Here is a 19948-nt window from a genome sequence, read left to right as displayed (position 1 = left end):
TTTTTTGTTTATTGAGACAAAAATACAAACATAATAATGCTATCTTTGTTCAAATATAATAATTCAATATTAACCCCATAGGATTATCCGGTATCGAAGTATAAACAATGATGTATACATACTTAAAAAAATTGCTGATAAAATAATAAAATGCTAGTAAAAATAATAATAAATTGCTAATAAAAATAATGTTTTTTTTTCAAATTGAATCCATATCAAAATCTTTCAAAAATTGAATAACTTTTGTTCAATCAAAATTAAGATGATAGATTTTTCACATCGTGTAAATAATCACTTAAGATGACCAATCTTAGGTCATAAACCCTGTAAATGTCTAGATTTTCATATAATCTCCTCAGTAACTTCTACCTTAAGGAGATGTATTTTTGTTACCATGGGAATAATGTACTTATATTGTACACTTAATTTTCTTTCGGAATGCATTGCCAATGTGGTTGGGAACTGTTATTGGAAATAAGTTAAAACTCGGTTGTGATTTTTGTACAAAATATAATTGTCATGATAATTCACCGACCGTAATCGGAGCTCACTTCAATTTACATTAACTGCACCTTAATTTAAGAGTGCAACTCCAATATCGTTAAATTATAATAAATTCTAATAAATAAAACTTATACAATGTTTGCGCAATTATAAACCCGCACTTTGGTTAGTCTATATACAACTTAAATCTAATGAAGATTGTACAATATAAAAAAGTACAGCACATTAAAAGTAAAAATAAATTAAAATTTGTTGAAGATTAAATGGCATATTTGTTAATTTATTCAATTTTCGATGATCTCATAAAATTAATACCAGAAAATTTAAAAGATACATTTATTTTTATTTTGTCTTATATTTATGATTTTATTTACAGTTAATTTATGTTAATAATGAGCATTTTTTAACAAATAAGTAAAATAATATTGTTTGAAAATTTCATCACTATATTTATTCTTTCTTATTAAAATGGTTTGGTGCAAAACATGGTAAATAATAAATCAAATATTAACATAAAATAACAGCTGATCGGGAATAAAAATTACAGTATTTTTTTTGGATTTTAAAATGAACAATTTTACTTAAAAAAACAGTTATTCTAGTTATTATTGGTAATCATACATAATATTAACAATTTTATAAACAGGCACATATTTTAAAAATAAGTTCACGTCATCGTTTCACAGTATTTGTAAAAAATGTTCTGTGTTCGTCCTCTAAAATCGTAAGAACCTGCAGTTCGGACTAGTCTTCAAACACTTACGCACTTATAGTTGATATATTTTGTTGTCAATGTAAGCTCCAGTCATACGCAACACCACTTCCATCTCTGTGGTACTCTCTGTTGAATGTGGAAGTGGAAGAACTAAGGTGGCACTGAGGACCAGGCTGGAATTTAGCCTGATGTCAGTAGCTCAATTCACTCTCGTTGCTCGATCTTTTATGGCAACACATCTTGCACAAGACGATGAGGCAAGCGATTCCAAGAATAACACCTCCAGTAGCGCCAACAATTATTCCCATCCAGTTTCCTGCAACTATACTTTCGCTCCTACTGTTACATATTTCTGGTGATTCGTCACTAAGAAGCTCCAACATTTTTCCTGTGAGTTCCCCAGTGTACCCAATCTTCTTTAAATTTTCTTCAATATACGCGTGCCTTGCGTCAGTATTTGTCTTTGAAAAACTATTATAACCTTTGTCTTTTTGAGAATTGGCAGTGGTTATATTTGGGCAGTTGATAACTCCATTGCAAACGAGTCTCGCTGGAATGCAAAGCCCATTTTCACCGGGACATAAGAAGTCACATACTTCAATTACCCTTTTATCCGTCCCGAACTCTGCCTTAAATTTTTCGTCTAGTGAGCCTCCTTCAACAAGTTTTGAAGTTTGAAGCGTACCATCAGAATTCCTCGGCAAATGAAATAGTTCAGTCCATGCAATTTTGAAAGCAGCTCGTGTAGGGGATGTCGCACTCATAAATTGTATTCGTATTGCCCGGGTTTCTTCTTGGCCGAGTAATGAAGGATCTTCCAGTGATTCCATCCCCAGTTCACTAGCAGATAAAATCGGAAGCTCTTTCGCTAGCGAAACGTTTTCTCCGCAAATAGATATATAAGGATCTATTTGACCGGGTAAATAAATTTCTAACTTGCCATCTTCGCAATTCTTCGATGCAAACTTGATCTTATCGAAGTGAATCCACAAGTCTCTATCTCTATTGATTCGTAAGTCCCAAATACATCTTATATCTTTAGGCGGATCAGTATATCCTAGTGCATCCAAAAACGGGAACAGAATTTCACCATCAGATGTTGCTTCAATAGTTGCTGGACCACAAAGTGGACCGTGAACAAACTCGTAGTTCGCTTCGAAAAGAGGTGCTTGGTGTTTGAAGTATGACGACGCAGCATGAGCACTATCAACAATTAGTTGCAGGTTAAGTTGTTCGCTTGAAGAAATGACTTGGTATGGTTTATTGATAGATATTAAAGGAGCGTGTTTGGTACACAGACATGATCCAGCACCTTTCTGCATAGCCGTATGTAAAGGTGTTGGTGTGTATTGAGCATTTGACTGATTGTTAACTGTTGCTGGGATAGGCTCCCAGATTACCAGCTTATCAGCTCTATCTTCATAGCAGTTTTGACATGGAATCGAGGCATAAGGATGCTCCTGTAATACGGTTAAAAATACAAATAAATATTAAGATTTCTAAGAAAGACAGATTGTATTCAAATCAAAATGGCAACAAGTTTTACCTTAAAGTTGATATTAATGATGTTGAGGATGACCCTTGCAAATAATCTTCGATCTGTGACAAATCGATACAGGCAACTGACATCTTGCCCAGGACTCTTGTATACTAATGTGTTAGGAGGACTTCTCAAAAAACCCTTAGGAGATCTCCAGGAAGCCAGGACTTCATCACACCTTGTACCGGTGACTGGCTCTCCATAACGGGTGTTATTGAAAAAATCGTAGTGGGCCCAGTAATAAAGAGATGACCTAGTGAAAAACAGAAGCATTACTTAAAGATTTAAGTGACCAGAAAATACGAATTCTTCATTTATTATTGAATATAACTCACCCGCTATAACTTCCAGTTTTGCTCTCGAACCTGACAAACAAACTGCTTCCAGTAGAAACAAAGTCATGTTTCTCCATGGCCTTAGAGAATGTGTCACAAAATGTCTTAATGATGCGGGAATCGTCAGGCCAGGATGCATCATACAATGTCAAACTCTCGCCACAGTCGCCATCAAAGGGTAAGATAGGAGACTCAATTCGGTTGATTCGGAAACTGTAGAAATAGAATATTTTTTTATTTATTTATAAAAAAAATAGTAAATACGTTTCAGAAAATTTTCAATAGTTATTTCTTTATACTAGGCTGCCATAAGGTGAAAATTGTATTAGAAATAAACTTATGTGTTTTGCTTTTTTCATAAACATTAAAAAAATTATGTTTACGTATAAAGTAAATGCTATAAATGTGACATGATAAAGCCGCTTGTGCACTACACAAGCCAATCCAAGCCAAGCATCCATTTTATATGCTAACTGACGTGCCGGACGGTAAAATTCAGTGCACAAACGCCCTATAAATTTTTAAAACAATATAAAATACAGTGGAAAAGAATACTTTTGCTTGGTTTTTTTCCTTGTTTGATTTTTTTAAAACTAAATCCGGTAGATCAATAAATGATAGATAAAATCTTCATGAAATATCTTAACATTAATTTTTGATAATCAATTAAGCGCCATTTTTGTAAAATACTACATCAAGGGCACTTATAAAGAAAGTTTATTCTCAAGGTTGCTTGGTCGTCGAAAGAAATTTTGAAAAAAAATATCATTCTTGGCACAAATACATTACGTACAAGTTCATACATAGATTAATAATTGTAATAATTTCTTACAAAATGACCAACATTTTTTTTACAATTTAATCCCATCATCATAACTAACATATCGGGTAGTTGATTAAAAACAAAAGAATAAATTTAAAACTTGCCTTGGAAAATACAGCCTAACAATTTGATTAGGAAGTCCTTGCATCAAGTAAGTGCAGGATGTATGGGGAGGATACCAGTGGGCCACTGAGAGGAATATGCCTTCAGTATCTCCAGCTTTCTGGAGAGATTGTGACGTCAGAAGCCAGTCACACGTTCCGTTCCTGGATCCAGCAGTCTCCACATGCCCTGGCCAGTTACCAACGTTGAAATGGAAACCAGTATTCAAGAGAGGACCTGCGGGAAGAAACCTTAATCTTAAAATCATTATAGTGAACAAATTTTAATACCTTTAATCAAAAATAGGTACCAAATTTGATACAAAATTATACAAGATAAGATAGAAGAGTATTTAAGACCTAACACAAAATAGACACCTTGTGTAAGAAATCTGAGAAACTAGCTTGAAGCAAACAATTTACTTTTCAACCCTTAGTTTTTAGAGTCAAAATAACCCTGATAATGTTCAATCTCCTATAAAGGTAAAAAAACTTAAGTTGAATTTGAAGATAAAAAACAGTAAATATTACGGTACGGATATAATAATTTTATATCTTAATTAGGTTAGTAGATAAATACCTCAAAAAAGTTAACATGTAAAAATTAAACAGTAAAAGGCTGTAGTTCAAAGAAATCTTAGTGATCTCACTCACGGGGTATTTATCGAAGACTATTTCTAACATGCTGTGCCTTTAATGATCTCATTTGTTAGAATATGTGTAAAATACTCGGTTAATAAATTACAAGTAGGTATGTACAGGTATGTATATTCAAAATTTTCACTAATAAATGGAAATAAAATATGTCACGGGTCTTTGTAAAGGTAACTTCTTACTTCCTGAAAGCCATTTGTACCTGAGAAAGCTTTTTCAGAACTATTGTTATTACTCGCGTGATTCAAATCACGTCATCGTTAAGCAGCGCTCACACTTAACCAATTCTAAAGCTCTGTACACACGCACGCGCCTTATAAATTGAATCACATATTGACACATTCAACTGTAAGCCCCATAAATCCACAAGTGAAACACTCTACTCTGAAGTTATTAATGTGTAACTTTGATTTGAGTCTTCGATGAAATAGCGCTTTGAGGAAGAGTAATTTCATACAAAGTTCCAACGAAGCGATCGCAGAACTTTGGTACTAAACCAAAAACTTGATCCGGCGATGAATAACGATTGAAAAAATCTAGTGAGATATTTTTCTTAGATTGTTTGATTTTTTTTTAATAATTCACACAAAATTCACTTACAGAAAAAAATGCAAAAAAAATGCAGAAAAAACATAGAAAGTTTCATGTTATTAATTAAAAATTGGCACTGAAAATAAAAATGATCACTATATTTTAAAAATAAAAGCATGTGAATCTGTATGCAGTATTCAAAACGGTATCTTTACATCAATAATTGGAAATTTTATTTTCTAGAAGTAAAATTTAATAATCCTTTACGAGGCTACTTTGAATATTAAAAGATGATAAAATACAACTATGAGAAGTGATGATGTACAGTTAACTCAAAAGCTGATGTTTTATTTCCTGTAAATATACATTTTTGAAAAAACTTCGTAAATCAAACTAATCTTTACCTAAACTGTTAGGAGTACGGGTATGCAACACCCAAAGCCCTATCCAATGCTTCATTTATTCTTTTTCAATATAATTTCACTGTAATGGATGTCAATTTGCAATAGAGTGGGACATGAACCACTAACCCTAGGATCAAAGTTTTTGAAAATTCAAAATGTAACTTTTTTTTTGTTCAAACGTTATATTAAATAATGAAATAAATACCGTTTCTAAAAAAAATTATACTTGAACTATAATTTATTATACTTTAACTATAATATATTAAAACCCATACTACTGACATTGACGAACTGGTTTTAATTAAGTTCATTCATTATTTAAATACTGTATCTTTTAGCTTCTTTGATATCCGAAAATAGATCGAGATAATATATTTCAATGCCAAATATCTTCCTTTGTTCCATATTGCTTTGACCTTTTCTTCAATATGTTCAACTTCAATGGAAAATGATGAAATTTTTCAATCATAAAGTAAAATATTCTTTTTTACATCGTGAATATGTGAAATTTGCTACTAATGACTTCACATTATCGTAACTTATTTTCATATATATTGAAAAAGAAAATTGCTTCCATTCTATCAAAAAACCTTTTTTCTTTTATTTTGTCTTTTATTTTAAGAATCGCGCTGAGTTCTGTATCAAATATTTTTCAGTGCAAAAGTTTATAATATGGAATATTATGTTTAATTATTTTCATGTAAGTTTTCAATTTTGTTTATAAAATTTTGCACTGATAGCGCAAATTTCGATCTTCAGTTGACGATGTTAAGCTCAATTCGAGATAACCGCACAAACCTAATTTTTTTTCATATGTAGTATTATATGCCTTAGAGTCTAAGGCATGCAATCTAAGGTTTATCATAAAAAATAAAAATACTGTATTTATTTAACATATATTCACATCGATATCCTTTCTATAAATATTTTTAGTGGAATTGTATTGTAACAAAAAAAACATTAAAAAAATTTTCACCTTGTTTATTTTACCAGTGACAGCCACCGGTACAATATAAAAATATATTTTATAAAATGCAGTTCAGCAGGCAGATCGCCAAAATTTAACCGTAAAGTCAACAAACTGAAGTATTGAAAAATGGTCAATACATTTTAAGCATTGGATAAGCACAATAAAAAAATCAGAGTTCCTCGTCTCGATGAGTTTTCGACCTCTGAATCTGTCAGAAATATAGTAGTTAAGCATAGCGTCGGGGAGAGATGGAGACACGGGTGGGGTGGGCTTAACAAGTTGGTTCAAGTATTAACAAGATCCACGATGAAGCGATTGAATTGTGGAATCCTCGCACCCCCGCACAGCGCCACCCCGACAGGGTTAAGCGAGGTTTAACACATGCCGGGTAGGACCGACAGTTTTACAATATTGATAAACCCTTCAAGAACCATCACAATTGTCTTGAAATGTAACACTGGTGTTGGATTCAAAACACCAACACTTTGTACTATCGTGTTACTAAGTTTGTAGTGTTAAGTGAATTGTGCGCAAGGTGAATAGTGAAAATTAATGAAGGATAGGCGTTGTATTTCACATTAAAATAGTAAATAAAACATAGTTATGAGACGTGATAAAGCATAAATGTGCTTCATGTATGATGGTTTTTTTAAATTAATTTCTTCAAACTCACATTAAGACTATATCTTCATCTAGTTAGAGAGAAGCAAATAAAATAGAGCCATAATTTTAACTTGAAATTTTTTTATAAAATAAAGTTTAAATTATGATGAAAAATGAAATGATTCAGATTGCTTTCATAAATAAATAAAACTTACTGGAGGTTACATAAATAATAAAATATCATAGTAAGGTTTACTGATGTGTTATTATTTTATTAAAAAGCATTTCTTAAATTCGTTCAATTTATTTGTCAGAAAAATTATATTTTAAAAATATTTTTTCCCAACTAATGCCATGTTATGTAATAACAAAAAGTTTAGTCTGATGATATTGGTGACGACAAAACTCGGTAACTGGTCAAATAAAATAAATGTGGAAAAAAATATATAGATCTTGTTTTTTTAAACTGGAGTTCCATCAAGAAAGCCAGTACCAAACTTGAATTACTTGTAATTACCAAACTTGTAATATATTATTAGATTAAAACCAATATTTTTAGCTTTTCCACTTTTTTATTTGACCAGCGACCGGGTTTCGTCGTTACCGACATCATCAGACTGGTGAGAGGCTATACAAATTGTTATGTTATATATAAAAGAAGGCAGGAGTTGATAACCATGATTTGATATAATTTTATGAGAAATTAATTTAATTTGAGTGAATTTAAGTATTGTATGATATTAAAAATATTTTTTATAAAGGTTTTTTTGTATTGAAAGCACGATTTTAAATAAAGTTATAATAGATTTGCATTGAGATTATTCAATGTTTATTTTATGCATATTCGACTAAATAAATTTATTGATAATAATGACTATATTAATAATCCGGCCAAATATTATTATTTTTTAAAAATATTGCCATCCTCATTAAACAAATTATAAAGGTATCTGGTATACCTGACTAACCTATTTCATATTTATTTCAACCCTCTTATTTAAGCATCATAAGAAAAAATGAATTATTTAAAACTATCGATTATTAATTATTTTTAAATTTTCAGAGTTTGCTTTGAATGGAAAATTTATTTTGGAATAATTATTCGCCATATTTGCATTAATACAACATGTAACGTGAAAGCGAGCTTTCATTTTCCATGTTATTCCTGTAATAAACAAATTATTGGCTGATTTCATATTCAGGCGGATTTGATGATTTAACATTAAATAACAATTACAATGTTATCGTTTCACAGATACATTCATGCGATATATCCACAGATATGTAATATATGTAATATATCCGTTTGAATAAATAAATTTCAAGTTTCCGCTTTAGTTATTAAATTTTGTTAAGGAGGTACTCGCAAACACCTAATTCCGTAAATGATCGGCTGTACGAGAAGACAGACGTGTCTCTGCACACATTTTTTTAGAATTTATAAAAGATATAGATTTTTTTTTTAATATGTACTGAAAAAATATTTTCAGGTTTTTTCGTGACTGTTTTTTTAACAACCATATATTTTTTTCGAAGAAAAAATAAAATTTTGATTAAAAAAAACGGTGTTTTTAGAAAATAATTCAATAACACTAGATGTTGTTTAAAGAAAATTAATTTTGGGCTTTTGACTTCTAGGCCTAAAGAATACGTTCATTCCATTTGCCAACAGGTTTGAAGATTTATATATACATAAAATCTAACAAAATACTCTTTACAAAATACCTCTTATTCTAATGTCATTCGATGTCACCTGTTTCTAACTAACTAACTTACAAACAATCACGCCGCCTCCCCACAAAAGTAGGCAAATAGAAAAGAACTTAACACCAATCCGTCTTTTCAAACAATATTTGCCTCTACTACATTCATGCATCTCCTCATACATATACCCGCTGATTATTCCGACTCCTGACCACTTCAAGTATTTGAAATAATTGACTTCACAAAGTTTTCCTCTGTCTTCATTTGTTTCTATTACCAACCACATTCGCTTCTCACTCATTCAAATCACATGGTCCAACCATGTAAACACACCTTTCTCAATTTATAGCAATAATGCTTATCTCAGCCTCGCATTATTTTCTTACACCGCCATTCGAACATCTGTCATACATTGTTTTGCTCAACATTCATCTGAAAACTAGCATTTCGAATACACTTAGTCTACTTTCATCCTTCTTTTGCACATTTTATACTTCACTTCCAAACTGGTAAAAGGACTGACGAACAAAATGAATTTCCAAAAGAAAAACCCTCACCTTCAGTCAAATCTATTTTAATGGTTTAGGTACTGGTGATTTAATTGAAATATTGTAGAATATTATGATCAATCAAATTGTTGAATTTATACCGAAAAACAATTATAATTATAAAACGGAAGAAAGCTAAACGGTTCTCGAATCTTGTGAATTTTCTCATTAGTACTTACCCGCAGGGGATGATACGAATTCCACAAAGAGGTCCTGTGAAGTTCCGATGATGGAGTAGGGAAACTTCCCCATTCCACAGAATACTCCGATCACCGGGGACGAGCCGTCCTTACCGTCGTATATCTTGATGTAGTCGTACGGACAGTGCTCCTTACCTGAGGGCAAAAATGACATAATAATGAATTAGATTTGCTCTAATTATTTACTCAAACTGTTGTACTGTTGTTCATAAGTATAATGAAGTATATATATATATATATATATATATATATATATATATATATATATATATATATATATATATATATATATATATATATATATATATATATATATATATATATATATATATATATATATATATATATATATATATATATATATATATATATATATATATATATATATATATATATATATATATATATATATATATATATATATCGTAGTCATACAGGAGAAAGTGACTGCATTGATGTTTATTTTCTTGCCAAACAAAAGTGACTTAAATGGCCCTGCTGAACATTTTACGTTTTGTAAGATGGTCACTTTCTCCTGTACGACTACGATATATATATATATATATATATATATATATATATATATATATATATATATATATATATATATATATATATATATATATATATATATATATATATATATATATATATATATATATATATATATATATATATATATATATATATATATATATATATATATATATATATATATATATATATATATATATATATATATATATATATTTATATTGTTTTTATAATAAATACACCTTCGAAATGTAAATCATCTTTTTAAATAGTTTTTTTTTATCAATGCAATGTGAGCGCTTAATGTTGAACTTTACAGCAAAGATCTTATGTGATTTGTGAACAATGATTTAGATACACCCAAAAATGTTATATTTTTTTAACTTCACGAGCATTGTAAATTAAATTTGAAGTGGTTTTTATCTTCTTTTTTCTTTACCAATTTACCAGACTTAGCCACAGTAACGCGTGACCAGGTAGAGATAGTATATTTATGAATTAGTCTTGTAAAATAGGTGCTCGCTCCCGGAGAAACTCGATACATTATTTAAATTGCCACGACCCGACCTGTCACGTATAACACCCCCTCTATCCACTAGAACAAACCATAATGGAGGACATCAGTCATCATTGTCATCACTTATTACTGACGAGTGCGTGGGGAACTAGAGTGGACACTTGGTCGCAAGATCTTGATTCGATGCTACGCTTCCATTTGTTATTAATGACTTCACCCTTTCTCGTTCAGTGTCGTTTTCAAAAAAGTTTTTTTTTAATATTTTGTATTGAAACTAATTGTGGAGTTCTTAACCAAAACGTTATGTTTCCATTATAAATGGATTTAAGTTATCTAGAATTCTAGCTTGTAATTTTTTTACGTTTTGGTGCGATATAATGATGTCATATTGGTTTAACACAGGATTGGTCACGTTTTGTCACAACTTTAATTGAGATTTCTATAGAACACAGTAAACAGAACCGATTTGCATTTAAAGGATTTTTGCGCAATATTGAAACTGTTTGGTGAGGACCTCCATAACTATTCAAGCTTTATTCATCACACCATTTTGTTAACATTTACTTTTAACTCATTTTTATTAAAGTAAATACAAGTAAACATAAGTTAAACCTAACCTAACCTAACATAACATAAAGTTTAAATTAGTAAATACAAGTAAACATAAATACACAAATTGACTGCCTAATCAATTAAAGACATAACATTTAACTCGTCTTCTTCTTCAATCCCTTATCCACACCAAATGGTGCATAGGATACTGCATCATATAAACATCTTAATCGTTAACAAGCGAAGAAAAGGTGATCAGCCCTTTGCTTCATTTAACAATCCAGGGTAATTTAAAAAATATAAAGAGTTGAAAATCAGCTATAATTATTTGACCCCCCCTGGGTAACAAACCCGAGACCTCCAGTACGGTAGCCGAGCTTGCTGAAGTACACACTTATCCCAATGGTGTTTGCACTTTTGAAAACAGTCCTGGAACGCTTCTTTTTAATGTTCTACAGCTCTTTTGCCGGATTTCCCTTATTATCGGAAATGGTCTCAAATCTTCTTTCTTTTAAAGGTCTTTTGTATTTTGAGGAACAAGAAGAAGTCAGAAGGAACAGTCTTCAACAGTATGTGCACGAATTTATTTAATTAAATAAATATCATGAATAACCGTTCTCGAAATATTTTCTTTTGGGTCAAATAAACTTAAATTATTTTAAAATTATTTTTAAATAACGATATTGGATACTCTTTATACCATATGTTTATAAAATGGTATTTTTTAACGACTTATGAAAATATGTGTTTTCTTTCTAATATTTCTAAAATACACAAGTAAACAAATAAATTGAAACAGTTATTTTCGCACTTTTTTTGCATCTAATACTATCCTAAAAATATGGCAATGAGTGTTATTTCTTGCACTTGATGTTACAGTTAAGGTAAGGTTTTGCAAAATAGTACATTATTTCATAAGAAATTTTCTTTTTTTCTGGTGATTCCAGAAGTAATGGACACCGAACTTAATCTATGGTAGACAAACTTGCTAACCACTACAATACTAAGGCGGTCAGAAACTATCAAAGGATCATGTTGCTTCCCCAACATAATCTAAATTATCGGGATGAGATCACAAATGGTCAGGAGTTGGTCAAGGGTAGGGGCGTTTGGTTGCTTCTCTATTAGAACATGGTTTAAATTTTGTCCGCCTCAGTAGTGTAATGGTCAGCACGCTCGGCTACCATTCTGGAGGTCCCGGGTTCGATTTCCAAGGGGGATAAAATAAATATAAGTGATTTTTTCACTGTCATATTTATTCAATACTACCCTGGACTGGTATCACCTTAGCTTCATGTGTAAACGATCAAGATAACACTGCGTTTATAGGATGCAGTGCCCTATGCACCATTAGGGTGCGGATAAGGGTTTTATTATTATTATTATTAAAGAATACAACAATTTTACTAAAAACTTTTTAATGATTCTCAAAATGTACTTGTCTTTATAAATATTTAAGTACAATCATAAAAATAGACCGACGTAAAGTAGACTGACTCCCTTGGTGCAAAGTTGTCCCAACTTACGGTAGTAAAAAAAAATATATTAAATACCTACGTAATAATTAAAATAGCAACTAGAATTCAGTTAACTTAAACAAAACAAACAATCTTAATTTTTCAAATACTGGTTTAAAAAATAACTAAATAAACTTAATAAAATTTAACAACTTTGTTCTAACCACTTTTTTTTATTACAAGTACACTTTTACCAACCGGTTTCGACAAAAACCTTGTCATCATTATGATTTATTAAATTCTATTGCATTCAAAACATTAAAATACTCAAAGTTTATTACATTCCTTTACCAAAAACTTCCACACACTCCGTACATTATATGAAAATATGATTTAAAAAATATGATTTATAAATATGATTAAAAAAATCCTAAATGTTATTTTTATTGTGCATAATAACACATTAAAAATAACATTTAGGAGTTTTTAAATCATATTTTCATATGGTGTATAGAGTGTGTGGAAGTGTTTCTTAAGGGAATGTAATTAACTTTTAAATGTTTTAGAATTTAATCAACCCTGATGATGACAAGTTTCTTGTCGAAACCGGCTGGTTAAAGTGTACTAATAATAAAAAAAGTGGTTAAAACAAAGTTGTTTAATTTTATGATGTTTATAAAATGTGCCAAAGTATCTGCGATAAACATTCAAGAAATAACTAAGTAAGCTTAACAATTCACTTATATCTTCTTTAAAGGTCACAATGGCATATTAATGTAAGGATTATGTACTTCATGACACTGCAGTACAATTGCTAAAATTTAGTGCAATAATCCACATTGCCATGGAAGTGTTAGCACACTTCGTGCCATTATGTATTTCCTACACTAATCTCACTGCAAGTGTGGTCAACCTGAACTGACTTCGTAGAAACTAATGCATAAAGTGCATATTGTGCAACTATCAACTACATTGCAAGAACACTGAAACTGCATTACTACAAAGTACTCGAAACCAAAAGACGGTCTAAACTCAGACCGAAATAATTCATATCTTTTTCTGAATATTAAACACGTACTTATTAATCATTTCTTTGTAAAATAAAACAACTTTGTTTTAAAGTGGTTAAAACAGAGTTGTTTTATTTTATAAAGTTTATAAAATGTGCCACAAAGTATCTGCGAAAAACATTCAAGAAATTATTATTTCTGCTTACTCAAATTATTTTCAATCATTAAAATCATTCAAACGAGATATGAAATGAAGGATATTTTTTACTATCTAAATAATTACTTTTATAATTAAAGTTTTATTTAGTCAATAACACTATTTCTTAAAATCTACTATGACACGTGTTTCCATGCATTCTGATTCATTTTTAAACACCGTATACGGTATACACCGTATTACGTCTAAGGTGTTTGAAAATGATGCGGAATGCATCGAAACGCGTGTTACAGTAGATTTTAAGAAATAGTGGTATTTACTAAGCAATACTTTTAGGTAAGTTTTACCACAAAGTGACTGCCGAAACAATCAATGAAATGAAATTATTTCTATGAAATAAATTGATTCGGTAGTCATTTATTTAAAGGTTTTATTCAATTAAGAAGAAAAAAATGTGGTTTGTAATTAAATAACAAGAATTCTCAATATTTAATCTTTATTCAACACGTCTTCTAATGACTTCAATTTTTAAAAAAATATTCAATATTGATGAAGTAAACATTGTTTTATGAATCGACTCATTATTTAGTTGTTACTTAAGTATAAAATAAACAAACAAAAAAATTCGTTCGTTCATTGTAGGTTTTATTAATTAAATTTTTAAGAAAAAATGTGACTTCTAATTAAATAACCAAAAATGTTAAATTAGTCAATCTTAGCTTAACACGTGTTTCAATGACTTCAATGTATTTATTTGATGAACAAATATCGTTATACGAATCGACTCATAATTTAGTTGATAGCTAAATATGAAGTTTATTAAAAAATAGTTTAAGTATAAAAGTTTTATAATTTTATTTACTTCAAAATGTGTTATATCGCTCACTCCTTTCAAGAACGTCATAAATCAAAAATCGTAAATTTTCAGTTGTGTATGTTTTTGAAATGCACAGAAAATGTACTATATCCCAGCAAAAGCGGCATATTTTTAACTTAATATTTACCTGCTACAGGGCAGAAAGTGTTGTTTTTGCATTTTGAAGAAAAGGCATTGTTTAAGTATTTTTTCAATATACTAAACATTTTTTAAATGGAGAAAAAACATTCAAGTTTTACCTAAAAAGATCTGTTGCACAGTAAAAAGTTCAATAAGTTGCTTGATATTTATTTTTAAAACATTGTATTATATTGTTAAACTTTAAAAACGTTCTACTGAAAAATTAAGTTTTTTTATTTATGACGTTCTTGAAAGGAGTGAGTGATATGTACAATGATAAAGTCATATAAAACTGGGAAAAAATTCTTAAACACAGATAATATTATTACAAAAAATGGATTCTAAGTTTTATTTATATATATAAAGTCCGATTTCTTCCCCAAAAAAGGCTGACTGCTCGTGATGGAAGATAAGTGTGTTATTATGGCGTAGATCGATCAATGTTCTAAAGCGTTTAAGTCATCATTATACGGCCCCTATCCTTCAAGTATCAATTTATTTAGTCTTAATGGCTACCGTACCATAAAATCTATTTTATTTCCATTTAATGACAATTGAATGGTGCTTTGGTCCCTAAGTGCGCAATTAATATGATTTGTGTCGAATTATGGTAATTTTATTACGACAAAAATAAACCGTACACATTACGCTTAATAATTTATTTGGCTACTAATATCCATCCAGTTTTATTTATTTAAATTAAACCGAAAAAAAATGCTGGTGTAAGTAGAAAATTTCATTAAATTTTATTTATATTCTTAATTATTCATTTATTGAATCGTTTTAATTCCAGCATACATATATTTACAAATTACAATTCTGTACCCTCACTAGTGAGTTTTTCTATGGCGAGGGCAAATTTAACAATTTTTATTATTATTTTACATAAAATTTACATACTGTTACGTAGATAAAATAAAGTTAGTATGTATATTTAAAAAAATACATTTTCATATGACACTCCATTTACTAACTGATATATTTCTCTACCCGGCTGATATTTCGCACTTCATTTTAGGAATTGAAACTGATACCGGTAGGACGGGAAGTATGATAAGAGCTAAGGGTAATTTATAAAACTTATTAAGTACAATGAATATCCACGTATGCAAAGGATTATTTAAAAATCATTATTTTTACTTACTGCATTATTATTTTAAATCATTAATTTTTATTTAATAACTAAATTTACTAAATACTACAACGATCTAATATTATTTTGTCAACCTTGAAAAACAGCAACTTATTTTTACATAATACTTATAGCTCGTTTACTTACACTGTGATAATTTGTTTAAATATATTTTTTAGTTGTTGAAAAGTTGACATTCAAATAAAGGCTATGTTGAAAAAAAAGGAGATATGGAATAGTGCCAAAAACACTAAATTTTATTTCTTTTTTTATGAAGACTCGTTGAAAAAGTGCGTCCGAATACTAAACTGAAAAATTCTTTATTTTTTCTAGTTTATGTCTTCAAATTATTAGCACTGTCAAAACCAGAAAGTTTATGAGATCGAAAATAAGAGGGCTAAAAAATATTTATTAATGTGTCTTCTTGAATGAGATGACAAAAATATTGTGTAACGATGAATCAAATTTAAAATATAGACAGGAAATGGAAAATGTCAGTAATGTTGTAAAAAGTAAAATAATGAATAAATAGCTGTGAAACTAGTAAAATAAATAGATTAGAAGCTTTCGATACGTGTCTGTAAAGACGTTTGTTCCATATTTCTAAGAGGAAAAGAATCACAAACTCAGAATTTTTTCTCAGAGCTAGAGCAAATCGTAAAATGTTAATGAATGCATAAAAGCGCAAGATCTTCTACCTGGAACACGTGTTATGAGGTGACAAATATACCTTCCTTTAACGTTTCATAGAATAAAAAAATTAGGGAGGTCAAGGATTAGGAAGAAAGCTGGAATATAAAGAGTTTGGGAGTTGTTTCAAGCTGCAGAGGATAGAGAACCTTTGAAGGGACCTGATACGCATTGGAAGAACATTTTTTTCTTTTACACGAGATAAGCTTCAAGAGTTTATGCTATTTTTGTTTATGTTGAAAATATATGGAAAAACTCAACGGAGCTGTTTTGGTGGTATTTTCTGTAAAGTAATCATATTTTTTAATTTGAATAAAATGTTTGAAGTGAAAACTGAATTTCTTTTATTATCAGATTTTGACATTTCAATTAAGATGAAGAAAATTATGGAAGTCTGGGTTAATGACCTGTAAATACCCAGACCTACATATTTTTCTTCATCTACATATGTTGAGATTTCAAATATATAATACAATGATTTGAACGCACCCAAAATGTTGCTTTTTTATTCAAATAACCATGTTATTTTACAAAAATAAACATAAACAATCCACATAGACATTGAGCCCCCATATACCTATACGTGTATTTAAATTTGAGTAAATTAATTTTCCTATTTTTTAAGTACGTATATGTTCCGTCGTAACGGCCACCAAATATTACGGGGCATCAGTAACCGAACGACTAAGTCCATTCAAACCGACACATTCGACTTCATTCCTGATGCCAACACAATAAAGCTGTTTAAGCAAACTGTCATTCAGATGGAAATTCCATGGCGGGAAATGGAATAACCCCCCAGCCTTTCCATTTACCGTAAACGCTATAAATATCGATTTATGATATGGAATGGCCATTATGCTCTGTTCGGTTCATTTGTATAAAAGGTACAAGTGGGTAATGGGTACTACGTCGGAGAACAATGCAATACATCTGTGAGGTATCGAGAGGAATTTGATTCTTGCGGGTGAAAATTATCGACGTCTTCTCACCTTCGCGTTTTATTGATATAAAATACAGTATAATACTATTTTAAGGCACGCATTCATCAAAGCACATTTTGGCTTCTGTAAACAATGTTTCAAGGAAAATAAATCTATATGTTTAAATTTTTACATCAAATACAAATTTTTTGAGCCAACTAAGTTGTATTTCATAAAAAAAAATACATTAAAAATTAATATTGTGATAATTGTTTTGCCTAGTTATGGCATTTTTAAACGAATTTTGTTTAAAAATGCTAACTGGATTGTTTTTGTGAATAAATATATTATAAAAATAATTAAAGCAGCAACGTATTTCAGAATCGGTTTTGATTGAGATATTTATTTTAATAAAAACTCGAATAAATACTAAAGTTAAAAATATATTTAAGTGTACAAAGGTATATTTGGTTTGTGGAACAATAATGATAAATTACTAGTAGGTACGAAATATTTTTGGTATTTGTTTGAAACGTGCGAATAAAATGAATAACGGAAATGCTTTTGTGCGTTTGTTTAGTTTTTCATTATGTTGAGATTATTTAATTATTCTGAAAAGAGACTAAAATTATTTTCAAATGGATTAAAACTTAATTCAGTATCAACTCTTTATTTGAAAATACTAAAACATTTTTTCATATTATAAATATTTTTATGGCACGTTGAAAGATATTTTAAATATTATTTTTTTTATAACCAGTAGCTCTAAATTTTTGACATGCTCGTATTATCGCTCACTCTTTTCAACAACGTCTATTAAAAAAATTTAATTTTTCAGGAGATCATTTTTAAAGTTTAAGAATATAATAAAATGTATTAAAAATAATTATCAAGCCGCTTATTCGACTTTTTACTGTGCAACAGATGTTTTAAGGTAAAACTTGAAGGTTTTTTCGCCATTTGAAAAATATTTAGTTTATTTAGAAAAATAATTAAACAATACCTTTTCTTCAAAACAAAAACAAAACAAAACTTTCTGCCCTGTGGTGGGTAAATATTATGTTAAAAACACGCCACTTTTGCTGAGATGTAGAACATTTTCTGAGTATTCCGAAAACATGCACACTGAAAATTTACGATGTTTTATGTATGACGTTGTTGAAAGGAGTGAAAGATAAACACGCGTATTTTTGTATACCTGCGACTGGTGTGTAATAAACAAAAATTCGTTTTTACGAAACTAGTCATGTGTCTTATAACCCTTATCCGCACCCAATGGTGCATAGGGCACTGCATACTGATGACTCAGTGTTATCTTGGTCGTTACTTACATGAAGGCAATGTGATTACTCGTACACTTCCGGGACCAGACCAGGGTAATATCAAATAAATATTACAGTGTAAAATCACCAATATTTATTTTCATCCTCCCCCCCTGGGATTCGGGACCCAGAAATAACCCGGGACCTCCTGCACGTCAGTTAAACATGCTAACCACTACACCACGGAGGCAAACAAACTGTGTTGTGAAATAAAACTCAATAAGTGGTACTACATGTACAAGTGTTTATTGTTTTTTAATATAATATTTCTTGAATGTTTTTCGCATATACTTCTTGCCACATTTTATGAACTTTATAAAAAAAACATTGTTTTAACCACTTTTTGTTCGTACACTTTATCCAACCGGTATCGACAAAAACCTTGTCATCATCAGGGTTTATATACTAAATTCTAAAACACTGAAATACTCACAGTAAGATAATAGTTAAGTATCATATACTAAAATCTTTCGATACGATACTAAAATCTTTCACGCACTCCATACACCATATGAAAATATGGTTAAAAAATATGATTTAAAAAACGGGAAAAAATTCCTTGATGTTGCTTTTATTGAGCATTGCGCAGCGAATACATCAACTCTAGATGACAACTTGTGAGCTACGAACGGTGAAAACAAAAAAAAGTGGTTAAAAAAAAGTTGTTTTATTTTATAATACTTGTCACTTACCCGATGTAATGGGCCGCATGGGACAAGTCATGATATTCTCACAGCGTTGTCCGTCTATGTTGAACTCCTCGTTCTCGATGTAGAGCTTGATGAAGGGCAGACGCGTGTTGAGGTGATACTTGCAGTGCAGGTGGCGCGGATACACGCCGGGGTAGGCGGGAGACTGCACGTAGCAGGTCTGCAGTCGGCAGTCGCGGAACACGCGCTCGCAGTACGACCTGATGGATACCAAAACAGTGTAGAATAACAATATGATACCAACAAACCGAAAAAAAACATCGTAGAATAACAATGTACTACCAACAAATCGAAATAAAACAATGCAGATTAACA

General features: G+C 30.2%; 1 protein-coding gene across 2 annotated transcripts in view; it reads right to left on the bottom strand.

Moving 5' to 3' along the window:
* Window positions 1-495: 495 nt before the first annotated feature.
* The window catches only part of LOC148305553 (cubilin), a 50952-nt gene continuing 31499 nt past the window's right edge, over window positions 496-19948 (bottom strand). For both annotated transcript variants that reach the window (XM_088266469.1, XM_088266470.1), the window contains exons 5-10: window positions 19616-19833; window positions 9612-9767; window positions 4022-4256; window positions 3095-3307; window positions 2766-3012; window positions 496-2679 (exon numbers count right to left, since the gene is read on the bottom strand). In XM_088266469.1, coding sequence (XP_088122595.1) covers window positions 1411-2679; window positions 2766-3012; window positions 3095-3307; window positions 4022-4256; window positions 9612-9767; window positions 19616-19833 — 2338 coding nt within the window. In that variant the 3' untranslated portion in view covers window positions 496-1410. The remainder of the gene's footprint in view (window positions 2680-2765; window positions 3013-3094; window positions 3308-4021; window positions 4257-9611; window positions 9768-19615; window positions 19834-19948) is intronic.

Source organism: Brachycentrus maculatus, unplaced genomic scaffold, assembly GCF_059751285.1.
Source record: "Brachycentrus maculatus isolate JH-2025_06_01 unplaced genomic scaffold, ASM5975128v1 h1tg000269l, whole genome shotgun sequence".
NCBI classification, from domain to species: domain Eukaryota; kingdom Metazoa; phylum Arthropoda; class Insecta; order Trichoptera; family Brachycentridae; genus Brachycentrus; species Brachycentrus maculatus.
The sequence above is the reverse complement of the archived record's forward strand: the minus strand, read 5'-3'. Positions and strand labels throughout refer to the sequence as shown.